Source organism: Petaurus breviceps, unplaced genomic scaffold, assembly GCF_028583685.1.
Source record: "Petaurus breviceps papuanus isolate PSGF00001 unplaced genomic scaffold, PetGlider_PUasm1.0 47, whole genome shotgun sequence".
Taxonomy (NCBI): domain Eukaryota; kingdom Metazoa; phylum Chordata; class Mammalia; order Diprotodontia; family Petauridae; genus Petaurus; species Petaurus breviceps.
In genome coordinates this window covers 9,329,236-9,353,531 of record NW_027186349.1, presented here as the reverse complement: position 1 = coordinate 9,353,531, position 24,296 = coordinate 9,329,236, and the positions used below count along the sequence as shown (strand labels likewise).

Genomic DNA, 24,296 nt, shown 5'->3' with positions numbered 1-24,296 from the left:
GGAGGGAGGGAGGGAGGGAGGGAAGAAGGGAGGGAGGAAGGAAGGGAGGGGGAATGGAAGAACAGAGGGTTTGGGAGGAAGATAAGAGGTTCAGATTTGGCATTTTTAAGTTTGAGCTATCTCCAGGAGATCCAGTTTGAATGTCTAACAGGCAAAAGATGATGCATAACTGAAGCCAAGGGGAGAGGCTTAGGAAGACAATCTCATCTAAAAATCCAGCCCGACAGTTTAAAAGACCCCAAAATGGAAAAAGTTGCCCTTGAAGTAATAGGCCTTCCCCACTCCCTGGTTCCCCACCCCCTCTCATCCCAAAGTTGTTAATTATGTTATAATGATGAGCCTTGTTCAGGTATAGATTGGATTAGATGGCTTCTCAGGTCCCTTCAACCTCCTCTAGTCTGAGATTCTATGACCTTTACTTTGGTGCAGTGAACCAATAGTCCTGTGAGGCATGTAACTCAGCCTAGTGTTTATTATTATTAACTGTGTCCCATTGTTCTCTCTCTCTGTTTAAATGATTCCTTGAGAATAAAACTATGCCATCATGTAGCAAGCCTGAACTCACAGATATTAATAATCATAATAATGTGAGCAGATAGATTTATATAGCATTTTAAGATTTTAACATGATACATGTTCAGCCCTTCCTTATCCAGGATTCTCCCTCTATTTATGTTACTATCCTTACCTGCCTCTCATAAGATACCTACTCATTTTTATTCATGTATCTGCTAGAGTTCAGCAAAGAATAAGTTGACATAGAACATGAGAGACAGCAAAGCCCAGATTCAATGAATGGAAGGACTGAGCAACTACAATATTCTAAATGAAACATTTTATTGCCATGTTTAATCCTTTAAAATATGCCTTAATGGCTACAAAAAGCAAATGAAATATTAATTCTAATACTATTAGACAACAAATGTGATCTTGACCAGATTTCATCAGTTTCTCTTAAGATATTATAAAGCCAATCCCAAGTAGCTCTCCTGAGGACCGCTGCTGTGAATAACTTTAAGGATCTAATCTCATAGTATAGTGAACTCTATTTATTCAGCAATAAACTAAAGCCAAACATTCAAGAAACTAAAGCACAACATCCACAACAATATAACATAACACCTTATTACTAAGGTGGCCACATAGTCCTAAACAAAACATATCATTCAGTAACTCACAATCTCCTCAATCAATATAGAGTACCCAAGTCAAGTCTTCTTTCATCTTGACTTGAAGCTGGCTTCCAATCAGGTAATCAAGGCTTCCAAGAGGTAATCATCCTTAAGGGGTAGCAGAAAGTACAAACACTACCCACCCCTAGGTTACCGTAAGTTACAATATCATCCGGTAAGTTACAATATCATCCAGTAAGTTACAATATCATCCAGTAAGTTACAATATCATCCGTCAGCACTGAGTACCCAAGTAAAATCTTCTTTCATCTTAATTCAAGGCTAACTTCCAAACTCCATGGCTCCTCTTCCACGCTCCCAGTTCTTGCCTGGATTCACAAGCCAGCAGCTCCTTGCTCTAGCTCTGTATCTCAATCCATGGGAACTATTCCACTTCAAGCCCTTCACAGTTTTTGTTTCTAGGAAAGCAAAGCTTAACAGAGCTATGACAATATTTATATACATTGCTGGCACTATCATCTCAATTCACTTTCAGTCTGAGAAATCAACACAAATCAACAGAGTGTTTCTGTCTGACAAAGTAACATCAACACAGACAGAACAGACAGAGTGCCAACACCACAAGCATTCTCTATCTCAGTTCTGCCTGGTCTCAGCTCATGCTTGAACTTTTTTCTGCTCTGCTCCTCCCTGTTCCATTCCTTCAGCAAGCTCCTCCCACCATGGGCTCCATGTGATGATGTTAGGCTTATTAAGGGCAGGGAAGGTCTCCAAACTCCCTTAGGCCTATTAAGAACAACACAATGTATACAGTTTCCAACAAAGACTTGACACAAAGGCAAGACTCAAACACCCTTGAATAGCTGAAACAAGCAGCAAAGTACCACTTTGCTGGCCATTACATTCCACCCCTCCAGGATCCTTTAGATCCTTACAATCTAAATGGCTACGCATCCTGGAACAAATAGAGACACTATACTTTATGATCCTGCCAACGCCATAAATGTAAAGCCAATCACGAGTAGCTCTCCTGAGGACTGCTGCTGTGAATAACTTTAAGGATCTAATCGCATAGTATAGCGAACTCTATTTATTCAGCAACAAACTAGAGCAAAACATTCAAGAAACTAACGCACAACATTCACAGCAATATATAACAACTTTTTCCTAAGGTGGCCACATAGTCTTAAACAAAATATAGCATTCAGTAAGTCAGATATACCAACTGTTTGCCAGTCACCTCAAGTGCTAGCATTCTTCCTCTGAAACATTTCATTTAGCGATTTAATATTTATTCCCTTTGTTTATTCTCTCTCTGTGTATATGTATATATGTAGATACACACATACATATACATATGTGTTGTGAATATATGCATATGTACATGTATATGTCCTTGTTGTCTCTCTGGTAAGACTGTGAGTTCTTTGTGAGGAGAGATTATTTCATTTATTGTATTTCTATCCAAAGCATCTGGCACATAGTAAGCATTTAATAAATGAGTTCTGATCAACTGCTAGGGCCACCAGGTATGCCCTTGACAGAATCAGAGAGACAAGGTTCCCCAAGTGATCCCAGAGGATCTGGACATTACAGTTTTTGACACTGTCAATCAATCTCTTCTTCTTGGTACACTAGTTTTGTTTCGTTTTGTTTTCTGCAACCTTGCTTTCTTCTGGTTGTCCTTCTTCTAGTCTGACTTGTCCTTCTTAGTATCTTTTGCTGGATTCTTTATCCAGGTCATGCCAGCTGTGGATGTCCCTCAATGCTCTGCCCTGGGCCCTCTGTTTCTTCCTCTCCAAAGTTTTGCCTGATGCTCTCATCAGCTCCCATGCTTTCAACTGTTATCTCTATGCTGGTAATTATCAGATATACTTATCAAGTCCTAACCTCTCTCCTGACCTACAGTCTCACATCTCCAACTGCCTATTAGACATCCTGAATTGCACGTACCACAGAAATCTAAAATTTGACCTAGAGTCTAAAGCTGATCTCACCTTTTCCCCCAAACCTTCCCTTCTTCCTGACTTACTTATTACTCTATTACCGTTCAAGCACATTCATCCTTCCATTCACCCAGGCTCAGAGGTATCATCCTCAATCTCTTACTCTCTCTCACATACACATCCCAATCCAATCTATTCTCAAGTTCTATTGATTCTCCTCTCATAACATCTCTTGTCTATGTTAACCACCATGGTACAGCCCTCATCACTTCACGCCTAGACTACTGCAACAACCTTCTGGTTAGTCTCTCTGCCTCTAATCTCTCCCCATCCAATCCATTTTGTACTCAGTTATCAAAAAAGATAACCTTAAAGTTCAGTTCTGATTGTATCACCACCATCCCCAATCAATACACCCCAGTGGCATAATATAGTAATAATGATAATAATAATAACTAGCTTTTACATATCCCTTAAAGGCTTGCAAAGGACTTTACATAAGTTTTCATTTTACTACCTTTAAGACCAAATATAAAATCCTGGTTAGATTTTAAAGCCCTAAAACAGGTCCTGTTCAGTCTTTCCAGTCTTCTTCCTCTTTACAATCCAGTGATGCCGGCCTACTAGCTGTTCCTCACCATCTCTGCCATCATGCATTTTCAGTGGCTCTCCCCCATGTCTGAAAGGCTCTCCTTGTCTCCACCTCAGACTCTCAGCTGAAATTCCACCTTTGCAAAAGCCTTTCCCAATCACCCTCAGTGTTAATGCCTCCCCTCTGAGATTATCTCCAATTTAACCTGTATATATCATTTGCACACAGCTGTTTGTGGGTTGTCTCTCCCATTAGACTGAGAGCTCCTTAAGCTCAGGGAATATTTTGGTTTTTTTTAAATTGCTTTCTTTGTGTCACCAATGCTTAGCACAGTTGTTGACTACTGACTATCAGGCAGTTGCTCTACAGATCTGTCAAATTCTTAAGACCAATGCAATAAATGCTAGCAATTCAAACTAAAATCAATCATTCCACCAATATTTTTAAATTGCTTTATTCCTCTTTCAAAAAAAGACTTTAAAAATAAGTCCTTATTGTAACCTCTCAAGCTTTGAATACTTTTTCTGTATTAAGCAATGGATTCCTCCTTTAACTTGTCCTCTGATGTAACAAAGGATTAATGATCATATTTTATGACCAATGCCAATGCCCAGTGTATCTTGATTAATTAGCCACTGTCTCATCTTATTTCTGGCACACAGAGCCAGCCTAGGTCTATGGCTTACTTGTTTATTTGTTAATTCCGTCCATGGTAGATTCTGTCACTCAAACTTTCCTTAGAGGAAGCATGCTTTTAAGAGATACTTAAAATATTATGCTATTGGTTTTATATCAATTTGCTAAAAAAAAAAAAGTTATCAACTACAATTCATATTTAATTTTAATTCAATGATTTATTCAATATCCTTATAATAACATTTATATGTCACACTGTTCAGGATTTTATATACTTTGTAATCTGTAGAGTGGAGAAAAATATTTGAGAATATTTTCCTGTCCCCACACCTCAAAACTGGAAATGACTTTTAATGAGGATGGGGGTTAATTTATGGCTTTCCGTTACATTATACACACATTTAGGTTTTTTCTTTTTAAATAACATATTTGTTGATACACAACGAAAATACCACCATGAAATGTCAGCTATTAAGCCAGAGGGTATCACTTACACTCAGCTGCCTCTGTTTCTGTTTACAGGGCTGAGACTGAAGCTTAATAGTGATGATAATTATGTAACATTCATTAAGCACTTATGTGTTGGTGTCCTAGAGAGGAGATGAGAGTCCCGTCCTTGCCCTTGAGGAGTTTATCTATCAAGGACACACCAAAATGATAAGTCACAGTTAGGCAATGTCTATGAACACACAGGGATTCTCCCCTTAGTCATTACTCAAGGAACAGATGAAAACCTTCATACCTAAGGAATCTACAGGTGTTGGTCAACAATTTCTTGAGTCCAACTCTATCCCAGATCTCCTCATTGTCTCTCCTTCCATATCAACACAAAGAGGGTAAAAATCACACGTGTTCCACATATGATCAGGCTGACTCCACACACTCTGACTCTGCTCATGAAGAGCTGGGGGAAGCAGCAGATATGTCCTGGCCCTAGACAGAATCAATAGTCTCGTCTGAGCGAGGAATCTGTTTTGTGCACAGTGGTTTTCATTGTACTTCACACCAACAGGTTTATTATACAAACTCTGAAACAATTCAACACAATCCTCCTGGCTATGTAGGGATAACAACAACAACTAGCATTTAAATAGCACCTAGGTGCCTGAGTCTGTGCTAAGTGACTTACAAATGCTATCTCATTTGATCCACACAACAATCCAGCAAGGTAAGTGCTATTATTAACCCCATTTTACAATTGAAGAAACTTAGGCAAACAGAGGTTAACTGACTTGCCCAAGGTCACAAAGCTACTGTCTGAAGCTGGATCTGAATGCAGATCTTCCTAACTTCAGATCTAATGCTCTAGCTAAACCTAGCTGCTAGCAGTAAGAATGGGCTAAAAGAGACGGTAAGATAGTCCATACCTTATGTTCTTATTTCATAAGAAATATGTCAGAATACTAATGTATTATGCTACTACTAATAATACCGCCACCATCTTACATTCATATAGTACTTGTTTTCAAAGTTCTTTATCCATTATCTAATTTGTCTATTTACAAAAATTTCCCTAGTACACTTGCAGCATCCCAGGTTAGACTCATAGAATCCTAAACTTGGAAAGGATCTAGGGTCTTAAAGGTCATTCAGTTCAACCTCTTAACTGAAGCATGAAACCCCCTTTCTAGCACCTCAAGAAATGGTCAATAATCAAGTTCTGCTTCAAATACTTCGAGTGTCAAAGAACTCATCACCTTGTAGAGAAGTCCATTCCATTATTAGACAATTCAAAAAATTAGTTAATATTTCCTTATTCTGAACTTAAATATGCACTTCTATATCTCCTCCCTATGGTCTTAGTTCTGTCTACTTGGATTAAGAATTCTAATCCTGGGGTGGCAAGGTGGCACAGTGAATAGAGCACTGGCACTGGAGTCAGGAGGACCTAAGTTCAAATCCGACCTCAGACACTTAACACTTACTAGCCATATGACCTTGGGCAAGTCACTTAACCCCAACTGCCCTGCCTTCCCCCTCCAAAAAGCAAAAAAAAAGAAAGAATTCTAATTCTTCACAATACAACATCCCTTAAAATGTTTTAAGACAGAGCTCAAGTCTTCCTCTGTCTCTTATCTAGGTGAAATATTGTTAGCTCCATTGCCAATCCTAGCATGGTTTAGAGTCTACTCACCATACTAGTCCAACTCCTTTGGTTTTCACATCCCTGCTAATTCTGGACCAAGAGGGTGGAGGTTAGAGTAAACATGGCAGAGGCAGGAGGGTAGAAGGGCATGTGAGTACATGCATGTTAGTAGGGAACCTCCCTTTCCTGCTTAATTTGATCCAGCTAGCTATTGCAGCATAAGATGACACTGCTCTAACACTATGACCTACAGAACAAGCCTCCACTTCTTTTTTATAACTCCTTTCCCCACAGTGGTTGAATACATTGTCTATCATTTCCAGATTTTTCTAAGTGCAGCAGACAACTTACCCATTTGTTCTTGAAGGTCCCTTCTTCCCAAGGCTATTCTAGTTCTCATTCTATGCCATTCCCACTAAGACTTAACTAACCTCCAACAAAAAAAAGAAAGGAATGAGTTTCAGTTATAAACCATGGCCTTGATGCACTGTGTAATGACACTTTTAACCTCTTCCCAAAAAAACATTTTTTCCCTAATCTTAATATGAAACTCAAGATTCATTAATCTGTTGACTGAAGAGTTCAAAATCCCTTGTTATTCATTTTTAAAGTGAGTGGTAAAAACATTTGGTATTTCTCCCAAGACATTTACTAAATGAAGGATTTTTTTTTAAATCTGCCTCTTGCCCTTGATATTTTCTATTAATCTACACCTGTTTAAAACAAAAGCTTCTCTATCCTCTTATATGGTTTAATTTTAGAAATGAGAGCAATTGGCCACTCAATAAGCATTTATTAAGCACCTACTAAATGCCAAGCACTGTGCTAAGTATTGGGATAGAAAGACAATCCCAGTCCTCAGAGAGCTCACAGTCTAATGAGAAAACAACATGCAAACTACTATATATAAACTGAAGAAATTGAAGATAATCAACAGAAGGAAGGTATAAGCATTAAGGAGGATGGAAAAGGATTCTTATAGAAGGTGAGATTTCGGCTGGAAACTGAAGGAAGTCAGGGAAACCAGAAGGGAGAGACCATGGCAGGCATGGGAAAGTCATTGAAAATGCTCAGAATTGGAGATGGGGCTTCTACTTTGAGGAAAGCCTTGGAGGCCAGTGTCATGAGATCCCAGAAGAGATAGAAGTAACAAAATCAGAGTCACAAAGCTAAGGCCAACTAGGCTAACCCTTTACCTGAATCATGAATCTCCTTTGCAAAATCCCTGACATCAAAGCTCTTCCTGAAGGACAAAGGAGAGTAAGAACACTCTCTAATGTTTCTCAGTGAAGTTTACTGGCACATCATGGGAACACACATGCTTTATTATATTGTTTTACTGAAATCAGGCAAAATCCTGCCTGACAGGCTAATATATCTAGGCATTTACTAGGTTTATCAGAAATGTCATAATCATCATTTACCAAAGTCATAAGGAAGGGGGCGGCTAGGTGGTGCAGTGAGTAGAGCACCCTCCTGGAGTCAGGAGGACCTGGGTTCGGATCTGGCCTCAGACACTTGACACAGAAACTAGCCATGTGACCTTGGGCAAGTCACTTAACCCCAATTGCCCTCCAAAAAGCAAAAAAAAAAAAAAGTTATAAGGAAGCTTTTTTCCTCTCTGTACTGTAGTAAAAGGGCCCTTCCAAACTCAAAGGGGAGAATACCAAGTCTGAAGTTTTATTTTTGTTTAGTAATGTAAGATAATGAAAAGTAAAAAAGAGAATTTAGATTTATAAATGGTTTTAGTTCATTACCACTTCATTTAGCTAGAGGTCATATCAGTAAAAAAAGAACATGGAAGCAAAAATTGATATTCAGTAGCCATAATCAATGATATCATAAAGCCCATGCTTCAGTCATAAGATAACATCTTCAGGGCCCTTATTTAGTGACTATTAACTAATATTTTAGACGTAACTAAACTTTTTAGAATTATCTGGTCCCAGCCTAGAGTAGATTATAAGAAACAATATAGAACAAAAAATAATTAACACAGAGACAAGCATATCAACTAGAACTAAGTCATAACCAGAAAACCTATTTAAAAAAAGAGAGGACTCAAAAAACCACAATTGTTCAGTCATTTAACATGGGATCAAAGACATCTCAACAACCCCTAAAGGCGTTACTACAAGGATGAAGCCTACCAATAGATTTTCTACAGACTGTAACAAACTAAGAAGGCATTCTCTTTATGGTCTTTTAGGCATAGTCTGAACTGAAAAAAAAAATATTGCACTTCCTAGTTTCTTTACAGTCCTTTGATTACTTGAATTACTACAACACAGATACTAATACAATGTTAATGACCACAAGATGACATTAAATAAAGAAAAAGTTAAATTCTCTTCAGTATGCTCTGCATAAAAAGGGCAAGTGTGTGATCCATTAAAAAAAAAAAAACCTGTATCAAAATGGTTGAACTCGTCAAAGTTCAGGTGCTTAAAGGAGTAAGCTTTTGTTTTCTTGGAAAAATAGTAATATGGAACTTCTCCTTCCTCCATGAAGCTGGCAAATTGAGTTTTTAATATTAAGAAGCAAAAAGAAAAGTAAAAAAAGCACTGGGTTTGGACAGCTAGGTTTAAATTCTGGCCCACATACTCAGGAGCTGAGCTGTGTAATCATTAATCATTCAGAATTTCAGCTTCCTCATCTACAAAACTAGGACAATAATACTTATACAACCAACAACACAGAGCTGTTGTGGGGAAAGTATCGTGTAGATGTGAGAGGTGTGTGTGTGTGTATGTGTGTGTGTGTATACACATATGTGGAGGGGAAAGAAAATGACAGATGATTGAGGCAAAATAATCAGTTGGCTAGGCCTTGGAGAAGGAGGATGGGGTGGAGAACCAGGAAAAATAAAAAAATAAAAAACCACACACACAAGAAAACCACTAAAGTTCTCAGTGATTAGAAATAACAATCTTCCTAATCTTCACTTCCACAGTTTGATGTTAAAAGAGTTTTAGATAGTAAAGGTTAAAATTGTATTATATTTTATAAACAAAGAAATGACCTTCCTTTTCCCCAAAATCTTAATGCATTACAGCCTCTTTTAATTTGTAAAGTAAACAAAAAGCTAATGAAGTGTGGAAGGTGGATCTATCATCTTATTCCTATATCCAGGTAAGCCATTTTCTATTTCTACTTGCTCAAGACTGGTTTTCTGTCTCTTTGCATTAGAAAAAAACAGAAAAAGGCACTTCTATCTGGGCAAATTCTCAAGGTATTGAACAAGGTAGTGCCGATACCACAATTCCCTTAAGTCTAGTGATACAAGGTAGAGCTAAAAAATAAAATAAGACCATAGATATGTTTAAAAAAAGTCAAATAGATATCAGAACATATTTATCAGATTCTTCATCCAGAAAAAAGTACACAGTTCAATTTCATTTTTTTAATCTTAGTTCACACCTGAAAAAAATTTGTCATTGACAAGTACAACAAAAACTTTAAAAATATGGACTATATTAATCCATAATGTGTGAGCTAAAAAACTGCTGAGCAAAAATTCCCCAACTCATAAATTTCAGTAAAAGGTTATACTGTTTTTAAATAAAGACCAATAAACTAATAAAAAATGTCCTAGCAGATTTTCTAAAATAAATTGTTATTTCTTTTAAATATCTCAAACGAATTACTAACAAACAGCCTATAACAGCGGTTGTGCTGAGCCTAAAATACCCATTACACCAAAATCCTTAAAAACAGTCATATTTCCCCTTTAACAGAAAAACACATTTCCTATCTGGAATTTAACTCTTGAACAGGAATATTTATCTCAAAAAAGAGGGAAACAGGATGTATGCAAAGAACAAAACCAAAAAACCCTTCCAAACAACTAGTATGTGCATGTCAGGAAACATTCACACTAAAGTTTGTGTTGCACTTTCAGTAGAGGGCCTATTCGTTCTACTTCTGCACACAATTCCAAAGATCTTAGAAATTGAAAGAAAATTAGAATTAGAAAATTAGGGGATTCCCACAGGCAGGCCCTCAAGGAGCAGCAAGATACTGCCAGCAAAGGAGACAAAAAGGTATTTTTTTTTTTAAAAGGCAGGTCTGAGAACTAGGGCCAAGGCAGAAATAGAATGGTTGTATGTTTGTACAAGGAGGTGGTCTAGTAATGCAATGACAGCTAAGAATGCCAGATGCTCAGTCATGCCCTACTGGTACTCTCAACATGTGACAAGACTTAGACAAAGGGCTCCAGAATACTGGGTGTGTCCTCTGTGGAGGGTCTATAGGAGAAACTTAGACAAATATAGCACAGAATCAGGATGATAGATGGGTTGTCATCTGCATGGTGGTCTGGCTAAACTTAGCCAGTGGGTTTGAATTCTGCAAGGAAGGAGAGGTACCTGGAAATAATTATCATCACAATGGTTTATTAGCCTTGCAGGAGAAGTTACAGGCGTGGGAAAGACTGGTCAGTACAGTTCAGCTTTACAGCAGGTACACAGACATAGACACACACACACAGTAACCAAGGGGAGGGGATGGGGTGATGTCCAAGTGAGAGGACAGAAAGCATTCTTCCCCAGTGAGCTGCAAAGGGCTTTTTTTTTTTTTAAATGTTATCAGTTTTTATTTCTAATATAGTAAATATTGATAGATATAACACACATAAAGAAGTTCTTCGGGGTCCTCAATAATTTTGAAGCATGCAAAGGAATCTTTAATAATTTTTTGAGTTTAGGGGCAGACTGATACTGAAAAGTTTGAGAATGCCTGCTACAAGGCATGTTACCATGTGTTGTTATGTGAGGCAACTAGATAGTGCAATGGATAGAGAAAAAACCTGGAGTAAGGAAGACCTGAGTTCAAATCCAGTCTCAGACACTTATTAGATGTGTGACCTTAGGTAAGTCTTTTAACCTCTTTCTCAGTTGTTTTTTTTATATACATATATTTGAATATTTGATTTTAAAACTTTCAATTCCAGATTCATTCCCTTCCCCCCCTGCCACCCACCCCCACTGGGGAGACAAGCAGTTCAGTATAGGTTGTAAATGTGTGGCTAATGCAAAACAATAACATAGTAGATGTATTGTAAAAGACTGACTATATTTCCCTCCCTCCTATCCCACCTCCCACTTGTTTTATTCTCTACTTTGAGCCTGTCCCTTTTCAAAAGTGGGTGCTTCCAACTTCCCTCCCCCCCCAGCCTGCCCTCCCTTCCATCATCCCCCCTCACCTCCCCTTCCCCCCCTATTCTCCTGGAGGGTGAGATCCCCTATTTAGTGTGTATTTCCCTCCCTCCTCAAGCCAGATTCAATAGGAATAAGGTTGACCCATTCCCTTTTGCCTTCCTATTCTTCCCCTCCATTGTTGCCTCTTCTGTATGAGATAGTTGCCCCACTCTGTCTCTCCCCATCTCCTCTCATTATATTCCTCTTACCTCTTAATTTCACCTTTTAAGTATTATCCCTTCCTGTTAAATTGGTCCCGTGCCCTCTATCTATGTATACCTGTAAACATATATACACACATTCACATATGTATTCATATGCTCACATACACTCATATAAAGACATATATATTTCTAATCCCTTCAACTACTGAGAAAAGTTTCATAAGTTGCAATTATTGTTTTTCCATGTAGGAATGTTAATAGTTCAACTTTGGCCAGGTGGCTCAGCAAGCAAGAGCACCGGCCCCAGTGCCGGGACGACCCGGATCAAATCCGGGCCCAGACACTCAGCACCACACCCAGAAACAACAACTGGCCGTGCAACCCCGAGCAAGCCAATCAACCCCGATTGCTTTAAAAAAAAAAAATAGTTCAACTTTGATAAGTTCCTTATGATTTCTTTTCCCTGTTTACCTTCTCATGCTTCTCTTGCTTCTTGTATCTGAATGTCAAATTTTCTATTCAACTCTGGTTTTTTCAGCAAGAATGCTTGAAAGTCCTGTATTCCACTAAATGACCATATTTTCCCCTGAAACATGATACTCAGTTTTGCTGGGTAGGTGACTTTTGGTTTTAATCCAAGCTCCCTTGACCTCCGGAATATCACATTCCAGGCCCTTCGATCCCTCAGTGTAGAAGCTGCCAGATCCTGGGTTATCCTGATTGTGTTTCCACAATATTCAAATTGTTTCTTTGTTTCTTCCTGGCTGCTTGTAATATTCTCTCCTTAATCTGGGAATTCTGGAACCTGGCTATGATATTCCTAGGAGTTTTCTTTTTGGGATCTTTTTCAGAAGGTGATCGGTGGATTCTTTCAACCTTTATTTTGCCCTCTCGTTCTAAAACATCAGGGCAGTTTTCTTTGAGAACTTCCTGGAGGATGCTTTCCAGGCTCTTACTTTGGTCATGGCTCTCAGGCAGTCCAATAATTTTTAAATTATCTCTCCTGGATCTATTTTCCAGGTCAGTGGTTTTTCCCATGAGATATTTCACATTGCCTTCTATTCTTTCATTTGTTTGGATCTGTTTAACAGCATCTTGATTTCTCATAAAGTCATTAGCTTCCATTTGCTCCAATCTAATTCTGAAGCAATGATTCTCCTCAGTGAGCTTTTGAGATTCTTTTTCCATCTGGCAAATTCAACTTTTTAAGGCATTCTTCTCCTCATTGCCTTTTTGAGCCTCCTTTGCCATTTGAGTCAGTCTGTTTTTTAAGGTATTATTTTCTTCAGTCAGGCTGTTGACTCTCATTTCATAATTTTCTTGCATTGTTCTCATTTCTCTTCCCAATTTTTCCTCCACTTCTCTTATCTGCTTCTTAAGGTCCTCTATGGCCTGTAACCAGCTTGTATTTTCCTTTGAAGCTTTTGGTGCAGGAGTTCTGACTTCACTGATTTCCTCCTGATCCATGCCTTGCTCCTTCTTATCCCCAAAATAGGAGTGTAATGTTGAAATCTTCTGTCTGCTTTGTTTCCTTTGCCTGCTCATTTTGCCACTCAATGATTTGACTTTTGGGCTTTTTGCCACAGTAGGACTCTGCCACCAGACAGGGGAGTTTTCGTTCCAAACGCTGGGGTTTTCTCAGCTGCTGGAGGTATTAGATGGGTGCCCTCTCTGAGGTCTCCACACGCTCTGGCAAGCTGGACATACACCCCAGGACCTCCACCCTAGACAGCAATCCAGATCCAAGCAGGTTAAAGCAAGAGCGATTACCCCTCAGACTGGTGCTTGGTCCCCCTACACTCTGCAGGCAAGGAGCTGAAGCCGCCACGTGGCACTGGCAGGCTGTGCCAGCATCTCAGCAGTTTCTCGCCCCGGGGGTAAAAGCCACGCACTCCCACTTCCTGGGTCCCAAAGTCCAGACTGCAGTGGCCTCTCACCTTGTCCTTCGCATCTATGTATTGATAAATCTGGAAACGGCCACAGCTGCTGCTGATCTGGAGTCCCTCTGGCCGCGGCTGGTCAGGCCCGCCCTGGGCTAAAGCCTTGGCGTGGTGCTGGGCTCAGCTCCCAGAGCGTTGTGCTGGTGATTCCTGCCGGCCTGCCGGGCTGTTCTCAGTGGGAGGTTAGCTTCTCTGTGTCATTTTGTAGGTTCTGCAGCTGCAAAGTTTGTTTAGAGTCCCCTTTTTACATGGATTGGGGAGGGTGGAAGCCGGAGCCGCGGGAAGGTTGTGCTTCTACTCCGCCATCTTGGCTCCGCCCCTGCAAAGGGCTTTCTTTCCATGTACCATCAGCTCTGAGCCATCTCCAATGAAGAATGGCCCTGTGATGTTGGAGCCTGGGCTCACAGGGTCAGCACTGGGGCTTATCAGGAGAGGGACAGCCCCAGAGCTTGAGTGATGCCAGCATTCCTGCCAGGTCCCTGAGCAGACAAAGTAAGGACCACCACCCATTTGTCTAAGGCTTGCTCCGTGGCTGTGGATGAAGGGAGTGGCCAGTAGAAGAGCTTTTCTGATTTCCATTCCTCCCACCCCTATTAAATAAAAGTTTTTTCCTCCCTTTCCACCTTGGGATTTGGGGAGGAGTTGGGGGAGGAGCTTGAATCTATAATTCCCCTGATACAGGGAATATCCAGTGGCAAATTCCCTCTACCAAAAGAGAGGAGTAGTTGCTGATCACCCTCAAAGAGTAGCCTAGCCTGTGGACATTGGGGGGTTATGTGATTTATCATGCCTTAGTCAGAGATGAGGCTTGAACACAGGTCTTCCAGAGGCCAGTTCTACTATCTACTTCACCCTGCCTTTCTCTTTTCCTTTACTCCCTTCCCATACCCAATTATATCCTATTTTCCCTCATTTGCTAATATATGGAGTAGTTTCCTGAAAGGTAGGGGGATTCAGTAGGTTAGAATACTCAACCTGGAGTCAAGTTTGAATTGTGCCACAAACACTTACCATGTGACCTTGGACAAGCCATATCACCTCTTTGGGTCTCAGTTTCCCTATTTATAAAATGCTAGGGGATCCCTTCCTACCCTAAATATATGATCCTGTAAAACCAGAATTCTGATATACCACTGCCCTAAAATACAAAGGGCCCGATTTGAAGAGGTTCTTTTGGCACTTTGATAACTGGATCATTAATAAAGAATCAATAGGAGCCCAATAAACTTATTATTATACTATAATATATGTAATATGTATAATATATAATATATAAACTTATTATTAATGACACCATGTCCTTCTATATAAAAAAGAACATAATATTGGAGGTCAAGGGCATTAGGACCTAACTCCTAATTTCACTGAGAGGGTTATTATCATGATGATGTTCAAAATATACATTAAACACAGCTAGATATACTGAGAATATCCTAAGATTTAGAGGCAGACAGTACAATAGAAATTTTCTAACACAGTCCCCTTCTAGTAAGTAGTTAGCCCAAAATTCAATCTCATGTGCCCCAATTCCAAATCCAGCACCTCTTCCACCAAGTAAAGGTAATCTCTTTAGTCCAGATGTTTTTTTTGATTCAGGGTGATCCTGTTTTAATTATCACTCTGAATAACCACGTGCCACTTTAAGAACCAAGTGCATAAAGTAATCAGGATTACAGGTGGAAGCAAAATACCTGATCTTTTTCCTTCTCTTATTTGGTTTTATGTCCACTTTACCATTTTTCATTCCATCTGATACAATCAGTCTTTATAACCTGACTAATGTATAATGCGAAAGTATTTACAGATCCTATACTGACTATATGACACCATGGGGGAGAGGGGAGGGAGAGGGACAAAATTTGAAACTTAAGGAATTGTGGAATTGAATCCTGTAAACTAAAAGGAAACAAACAAATTCATTAAAAAAAAAACAAATATATATATATATATATATATTTAAAGTTAAAAAAAAGTAATCAGGATTACCTACAATGCAGTTCAGGTGAAAAAGCGCTGGACTTAAAGAGTTAGAAAAGAACTGAATTCAAATTCCATCTTTGACCCTTACTAGCCATGTGACCACTGGCAAGTGACTTCAACTTTGGGCCTCAGTTTCCTCAACCTGCAAAAACTCTCCCTCTAATAACCTGTTTAATTCACCAGGACTTTGTGAAGATTAAACAAAAACACTGCTAGGTTAAGTGATTAGCAAATCTTAAATTGTTACATAAAAGAAACAGGAAACAATACAGAATTCCAACCAAACATAAATAGTACTAGTTTTATCTGCAGAAATCCATTAATTCTTTGTATACAGAGATCTCTCCTAACCCCATCACAAAAGCTGGGTAAACCAGTAGCTAACTTACTCCCAAATTTATTAATATAATTTACTCTAGATATAATAACAATTCTAAGCTCTGAAAGAACCATCCATTGGCAATATTCCTTTCTCCTATCCAGAGTGACTTAATAATATTGTGAAGGTAAGAGAATAGGGATGAAGGTGAGAAGGAACAAACTTACATGTAATTTTGGAATTTGAGAGACATTCATCAATTTCTAGGCCTAGAATAAGTGGGGTAACTATGCTAATGTTGAATCCATTATATCCCACAGACTAGCAACTGTTTGGATAGACTGTAGAGTAGATAATCTCTTGGTTCCTTTTCTGCCCTATATCCTATGAGAAACAAAATACTAAAGGAGGTTTATTTAGGTCTTTATGTGCCCAATTCTTTCCCTAAGGGAACAATATTACTTAGCTCACCAGATTTTATGAAAAAGATACATTGTCACCAAGTGCATCAAAGGAAGCTCCCTTTATGTATGTAGTCTTAATATATTATCTTTCCCTTCTGGTAATGTTTAAATTGTAATCAAAATTTGTTACTTCAAAATAACTTGTCATTAACAACAAATTACTCTTTCATTAAAAGTGATAATGTTGTGAATCATTAAAACACTAGCGATTACTCTATTCCCCCACACTGTCATGGATCTAAAATTCCTTCAAATGTATTCTCCCTGTAATAGCTACTGCAGCTGATTTAGTTTATACAATTAGTCACCATACTAGTGTATTTAATTATCAAATATACTGAAGGTCCAAATATGTCATCTCAAAGTCAAACCAGTCTTTTACAGCTCTCTGAAAATGTTTCATAAAATTTTATTTATGGATTTATATTATGAAAAAAGAAATGGGAGAAAGGAATAATTTAACATTTCATATTCCTTCATCTAGCCATCTAATTCTAAAGCACAGACTATCTCGAATTCCACCTCAGATATCTAAAAAGGTACTTTATTTGCATAAATTGACTATTAACCATAGCACTTCCTTTCAGTATAGACTGGAATGCTGATGTGGTACTGAGGGGAGTAAGGGGACCAAAAAGTAAAAGCTATATAGTTGAAAATGAAAGTTATTTAACCATATAAGCTGATAATTTGATAATCAACTTCCAAGCAAGTCACATTTCCATTTAGCAACACAAGCAGTAGTACCTGAATCCAAATAATTGTATTTCTTTTTTTAGATCACAAGAAAAAAGTCTTTTATAAAAACAAATGATTTGAGGACTTCTGTGGAGTGACAGACCCCCACTCATTCTGAAAATTAATGTTAATGAGAGCACTCCGCTTAAAACAAGGTTGTTTCTGTTCATTTTTATTATACAGAAATACATTTGCTCAGGTGAGAATTATAATTAAGATGTTTAATTTACCTGGTTAACATATTTACTTAAAACACTAAGATAAATGAACACGGAGAATTTTAATATGGATGGAAATGCTGTGTGGTTGTTTAAATGAGGATGAAAGAGGGAAAAGATGGTAAATGAATCACTTAAAAGGCAATTTACAAAAAAGCAAAAAAAAAAAATAGTTTCTAAAGGAGGCACAAACAATCAAGACAGCTTTGAAAGTAACATGCTAAATTTATAATATACTCTAAAAAAAGGAGATAACCCATATGTACCAGAGATTTTCAGTTTCCTATCCAATATCTTTTTTTCTTTTCTACTTTGTATGTATAAAAGTATTCTCTTTTATGTGTATATGTATAAATGTAAAATTTTTAAAGAAATTTAAAAAGAAACTGGTGCATATCACTAAATTGACATGTTGCTCTCTACCCCAACCCACTTCTGTAACTGGAGAACAATAAAACCTCCAATATTGTTCATTAATGTAATGTTCCTAATTATCAGGATGATCTCATTCACATCTGTAAACTGTCATTAAAAGAAGTTTTTAAAATAAAAAAACAAATTAGCTTGGTTTGACATCAAATAACTTCAGCATTTTCAAGAAGTCACAAGTATGAACAGGAAGTCACATCTAAAAACAGAAGGTACCTTAGATTTCAAACAGGAATGAGTTAAAGTTAAAACTCAGAAACAATAATATTTAAATAATTTTTACATGGGGGACAATAATCTCAACACTTTATTCTTTTCAAGATAGTAAAGTATCCCCTCTATTTTTTCACCATAATATATAGAAATATATATTATCTTATTATTCTATTAGCTGTATATTTCTAGGAATAAAAGACTATAAATCTCTGCCTTTAAACTATATAAAAGTAAACTAACTGATAATTCTTCCAATGTTCTTTATATTTATAGGTTTAGCTAAACTTGGTAAGTATTTTTGCTGATTATTTGTTAACTTAAAAATAATCTATCACACACGTCTTTAAAAGGCAAAGAAAAAACTTATCAAGCATACCTTTCGCCTTGTCCAGAGTCCTCACCTTCAGGCATTTCAGCCCTTTAAAAAAATAAAGGAGATACAACTATAGCACTTCTGTAGCAAGGTAATTATTCCAAATGATAGGCTCTTTTCAACTCTGGAGCTAAATATGTCAGTAGGAAAAATACCCAGCCAGAGTTCTTCCCCCTTAGGAGAAGAGAGCTCCAGGCTCCTCCAGTCAGTGTTTACACACTTCCTGCTGGTCCTGAATGAAGCTCCCAGTCCTATCTTTGTTATTGGCCCCTTCTATAAATAAACAGGTCGGTCACCTCTTACTTACTCCAAGTACCATGACAGGCAGCTGGGGAGCAAGGGCAGCTCAGTTGCCAAGCATTTCTCTTCAGTCTTGTGAGGAGGCATCACCACCCAGTTATTAACCTTTATTTGGATGACTTCACAGAGGCCTGTTCCTTTTCTTTGCTTTTTTTTTTCCCTCAACGTGGCAGGGCACTGAGCCCTAAGAACAGACACACCACAGGTGACCCAGCACAGTCTATTAAATGTGACTTCAGCACAGTCTATTAAATCTCCTATCCCTCAAGCTGAAGCAGGGAGTTTGGAAGCAAAAGGTGTTGTAACTGTGATAGTACCCGGCAATGTTTGCTCGATGTCACAACCACTCACTTGGCAAAAATGTAGCTAGAGTTGATTTTTTCCCCACTCTTACTCCAAGAAATGTCATAACCGTATACCAGTATTTCTTTAGAGGACAGCGTCAGTCATTTTTCCAAGAAAAATTCACTACTACAGTATCGGAACCTGAACTTTCTAACTCAGATAGCACATATGTCCCTGGGTATCTTCATTTGTAAAATGATTTCTAGTAAATCCTCCTCTGATACTGGCAAAGGGCCAGGCTGTGAATCTGAGATATTTTTAAAGTCCATTACTGACCCCCCCAACCCATTCCTATGACACTTGTTTGTCACAATTTGAAGAGCAGAGCAAAACAATTTCAATCTGTATATTTCAACTTTTATTTACCAAAGAGGAGAAACAGATTGATGAATGACAGATAAAAGAGGATGAAGGACAGACACAAGCACACATTTTTTTTAAAGTTACCCTGGAGGGACGGCCAGGTAGAACAGGGAGTAAGAGCACTGGCTCCAGTGTTGGGATGACCTGGGATCGAATCTGGTCTCAGACACTTAGCACCCACCCAGAAACACCTGGCCGTGTAACCTTGAGCAAGTTACTTAACCCCAATTGCTTTTAAAAAATAAATAAATAAATAAAATTAACCTGAAAAGATCACAGTTAAACTTTTCAACCAAAAATAGTGTAGGGTCATAGGCTAATAGATGATAATTAGAGAAATGTAAATTAAAACAACTCTGAGGTGCCACCTCATATCCATCAGATTGGCTAACATGACAGAAAAGGAAAATGACAAATGCTGGAGGAGATGTGGAAAAATAGGTGCTAATAGGTGTTGCTGGTGGAGGGATATAAGTGGTGGCAAAATCTTTAGGGCTAGAAATAAAGCCTGGAGGGGAATGAAACATGACTGGTCTGGGCCTGTACCCAAAATAGAGACTCCCAAAGGAAATCAACAATGGGAAAAGGGGAACTCCTGCATGGCTGAAGGACATTGCCATATGAGATGGTCCCAGGTACTAAAAGAAGTTCTAGGGTCCCAAGTTTACTCCTGGGTCCTACAACCTAAACTTAGCATCCAAATTTATCAAATCCTATCTTGATGGGCAAATAAATAAAAATATTTTATATATTAAAGCACTATTTATGTCTTTAAAGCATGTAGTATTTTCTGTTTATTATTGTGCTATTAAATTCCTTAGGAAAATCTGCACATGCATTTTAATGGTCAACGAAGGGATTCCTACATAGCAGTACAATGCATGAACTACATGTATTGTGATCCTGTGGTACTGAAAGAAATGCTTTCATTCACCTTTCCAGGAAATTTTAAATCAATTCCTGCCCCTAGGAATTCAATTCAAGGGAGATGCTGGTAGTAATTTCTGAGGTCTAAAAAAAAGTGGCAAGGAAGAAAAGTAAGAGGAAAGGGGCATTATAGCTATTTTAAGTATTAAAAAAACTTTCACAGGAAAGAGGGATTAAATGGCTTCTTCATTTTAGCCCCAGATGACAGAGCTAGGAACAATTATATATATATATACATACATCTTACGCCACAAGTACAAAGAGATTATTTTTCTCCTCTACTCTTTGGAGCTCTTTTTTCTAAGACAGAGCAATAAAAAGAAATTCAGATTCTGAAATTTAGCTGAAAGTACAAACAATTTCTATGAAATAGAATTCAGAGAATAACAGAATCATGGAATTTGAGTGTTGGAAGGTGCTTCAGCAGCCATTTATCTGGTCCAATCTGTACCCAAATGTTATTCTTATTCTATAACACACCTGTCAGGTGGACATCCAACCCTAACCTGAAGACCTCCAGTGAGGGAAAGCCCACTGCTTTCTGAGGCTATAGGAAGTTTTTCCTTACAACAAGCTGCGATTAGATTATCTGCAACTTATACTCATTACTTCTAGTTCTGCCCTCTAAGGCAAAGAAGAGCAAGTCTAATAATCTCTTTTCCACATCACAGTCCTTCAAATACTTAAAATAGCCATGATGCCCCACCCAGCTACCAACACAATCTTCTCTTCAGCTAAAAATTCCCATTTCCTTCAACCCATCAATCTTCACAGGACATACTCTTATCAATCTTAACACCATGCTAGGTGCCCACCTCTGTGCATTCCCCAGCTTATCAATGTCCCTCCCAGAATACTGTATACAGAATCAGACATCTTATGCCAGATGCAGTGTTCCCAGAGCGAGTGTTCTTTGTTGGTGAGAATCAGATCTAGATTAGAAATTGTTCTAGAAAATGTTCCCTCAACTTTGAAAAACAAAACTAAGGAAGAAATTAACACCTACCCTGCTTCTGGCGGAGAAAGCTCTAGATTTCAGGATAATTGGAGTGCCCCAAGAAAACTAAATCGTGCTCAGGGTCAAAGATGATCTGCAGTGCACCCTGAGGACAATATCGCTCCAGTTCTGCCTCTGATGGTCTTCAACCAATTTCTTCCTATTCTGCCTCTCTCTTCTCAAACACCTAGGATTCTTCATATTTTAATATACAGTATTACTCCATTCCCTCCCTTTTTTGTATACAATCACTGTACCTTGTTTTGGCTAGCTCAGATGATATGGTATCGCACCAGGCTTTTAATCTTAGGGTAATTAAGTTCAAACCCCCATGTTAAATACCCACCTCATAGCACTTTAAAGCGTATGAAATGCTTCACATACATAATCTCATGTGTCTCTCACAGCAACCAATGAGGTAGTTACATCAGATAGTATTATTCCCAGAATATGTATAGATGGGAAACTGAGGACTAAAGAGGGTAAGTGATTTGTCCATGATCACACAACACTGGTAAGTGCTAGGCACAGTTCAAACCCAGGTCTTGCTGACTATGTCTGGTGCTCCATTATACACCATACTGTCTCTTAACTCAATTCTTAGACTTTATTGTGAGTTGTTGTGTAAGGATGAGCTTTGTCAATTGTAAAATACCATATAAATGTAAGCTACAGATATTATACAAAGAGTCAAAGAAACAACCAGTTTGCACAAAACACACTCTACAACATCTGGGGACAGGTACATTTTGCCTAACACGGCATCTTGTTTCACAAAGAACTGTAAGGTCTTTAAGATGTGGACATGACCTTTACCTGGGTATAGTGATCAACATGCTGCTCCTCACTGTTCATATCAACTAGTTTGAGAACCCAGTCCAAGATTTAAACATGAGATGTTCAAACCCTAATTTTATCTCTTCTAATTAGAGATTCTGGGATTAAAAGATGGAAGAGACCTGAGAAATCACCTAATCCAAAAGAAGAGGCAGTTGAGGCCCAGGGAGATGACATAAACCCAAGGTTATTCAAGTCATAAGTAAAAGAGCCAGAATTCAAATCTGGGTCTTTATATTCCAAATCCAAGACTTTCTCTCCATTCCACCACATAATGAAAGTTTTATTTCATTTTTATGATTTCACCACTGTGGCTAATTAACTGGAACAGTCTGATGGTGTTAGTTGAATGTTTAATGAATAAAGAATTGGAAGAACTCAGGTCATATTTTTTATTTTTGTTTGTTTTTGGAGGGTAGAAGGTGAGACAATTGAGGTTAAGTGACTTGCCCAAGGTCACACAGCTAGTAAATGTCAAGTGTCTGAGACCTGATTTGAACTCGGGTCCTCCTGACTCCAAGGCCCATGCTCTATTCACTGTGCCACCTAGCTGCCCCAAGGATGAACTCAGGCCATTTAGCAAGCAAAAGAGAAGGAAGGGGGGAAGCATAATACTCATCCTCAAATATCTTTGAAGAGGGCTTAGATGTATAATAGGTAGTTTAGTATTGAGGACAGAATTCAGGACAATTAGGAGAAGTTATAAGAGACTCAATTATAAAGAAGAATTTTCTAATAATGAGAGTTATTCAAGGATACTAAATAGGCTGGAAGACAGAGCCACAAGTTTCCTTTAACTGGAAAAGCCTTCAGCTAGAGATGGTCAGTTAGCCATTTGTCAGGGACTTTGCAAAGAGGTCCTGCATGGGGAAGAAGATTGGATCAGATCCAGTTTAATTCAATTAATAATTCATTAAGTGCCCACCATAAACAAGGCTCTCTGCTAGGTGCTGGGGGATACAGAAGATGGAAAACACTACAACCTAATGGGTAAGGATGGAGAGACTGAAGGCAGAAAGAACAAAGGATCACAGCACACAGAGCTGGAAATTTAGTTGAACCAGCTCATTTTACAGATAGGGAAACCAAGGCTCCAAAATTTTGACCTCTAAGGTTCCTTCCAACTCTAAAATTCTGGGATTCTAGTTTTATTAAATTGAAAGGTCTAATATTGTATTTACTACTCACAGTTTTCATAGGCCAATGACTCAGCAAAAAAAGGTTAACATTTTCTTGTACTAGCTAGTTACAACTTTAGTCATTAACACAGGTTTTGTGAGACCAGGAATTTAGCTACCACATGAACGTAGCAATGCTACTAAAGTGACTCCTACAGTACAATTAGACTATTTGAAACACAGAGTTACTGAATTATACTAAGGAATTCACACTCGTGGCTTCCCTAAGTAGTAGGGCATTCAAGGAAAAAACTCATCCCAAATATTCAAATCCAAATTATAGAATTTTAGAAAGATCAAGCTCAAACTGACTGAGAGCCCTCAAAGGAGATGAGGTTTGAAGCTGGCCCATTCGTGAGAGTATCCATCAGATTACTGCTGGATGTAATCTATAGCCAGAACAGCTAAGAAAGTCCAAAGATTATAGGGAATCCTTCATGCTTCAGTTAAAATAAATAAAAGCAGAGAAATTCCAGAAATCTCTAAACTGTGTAAGAAAGGAGTAAGGTCCACAGCCAACCAACCAGAACTACCTAGTACTGAGAGCATGGCACCCCCTAGAAGCTCCCAACTCCCACCAATCTGTATGCTAGGAAGTACTTGGTTCCAGATATAAACACCTTATCAGCTACAGTTCTACACTTCCATTCTCATATACCTTTTCTGCTATGGATTATAACATGACACTCAACTTCTAATTTTATGTCCCAATGGTGAACAGGACAATCCTACAACTGTTTTGCTTGTGGGGTCCCCCTGTCCCAGGGCTAAACTCTTACTTAGTTTTAATTGATCCAGAATAACAAGGGTACTGAAGGGTTCTGAGAACTGGACATGCCCTTCCCTCCCATAAGCTGGAAATTTAAGTGGTGTAATGCGAATGTAAATTTGGAAGATCTTCCCTGCCCCTAGGCTAA

The 24,296-nt window shown here is 38.4% G+C and overlaps 1 protein-coding gene across 6 annotated transcripts in view; it reads right to left on the bottom strand.

The window, feature by feature from the left end:
- The window catches only part of RETREG1 (reticulophagy regulator 1), a 171,413-nt gene that overhangs the window by 42,349 nt on the left and 104,768 nt on the right, over nucleotides 1-24,296 (bottom strand). The window contains exons 1-2 of one of the 6 annotated variants that reach the window (XM_069101409.1): nucleotides 18,740-18,848; nucleotides 18,436-18,477 (exon numbers count right to left, since the gene is read on the bottom strand). The exons of 1 other annotated variant lie outside the window; for it this stretch is intronic. In XM_069101409.1, coding sequence (XP_068957510.1) covers nucleotides 18,436-18,477; nucleotides 18,740-18,819 — 122 coding nt within the window. In that variant the 5' untranslated portion in view covers nucleotides 18,820-18,848. 4 more of the 6 variants (XM_069101412.1, XM_069101407.1, XM_069101411.1 and 1 more) reach the window with 4 other exon arrangements.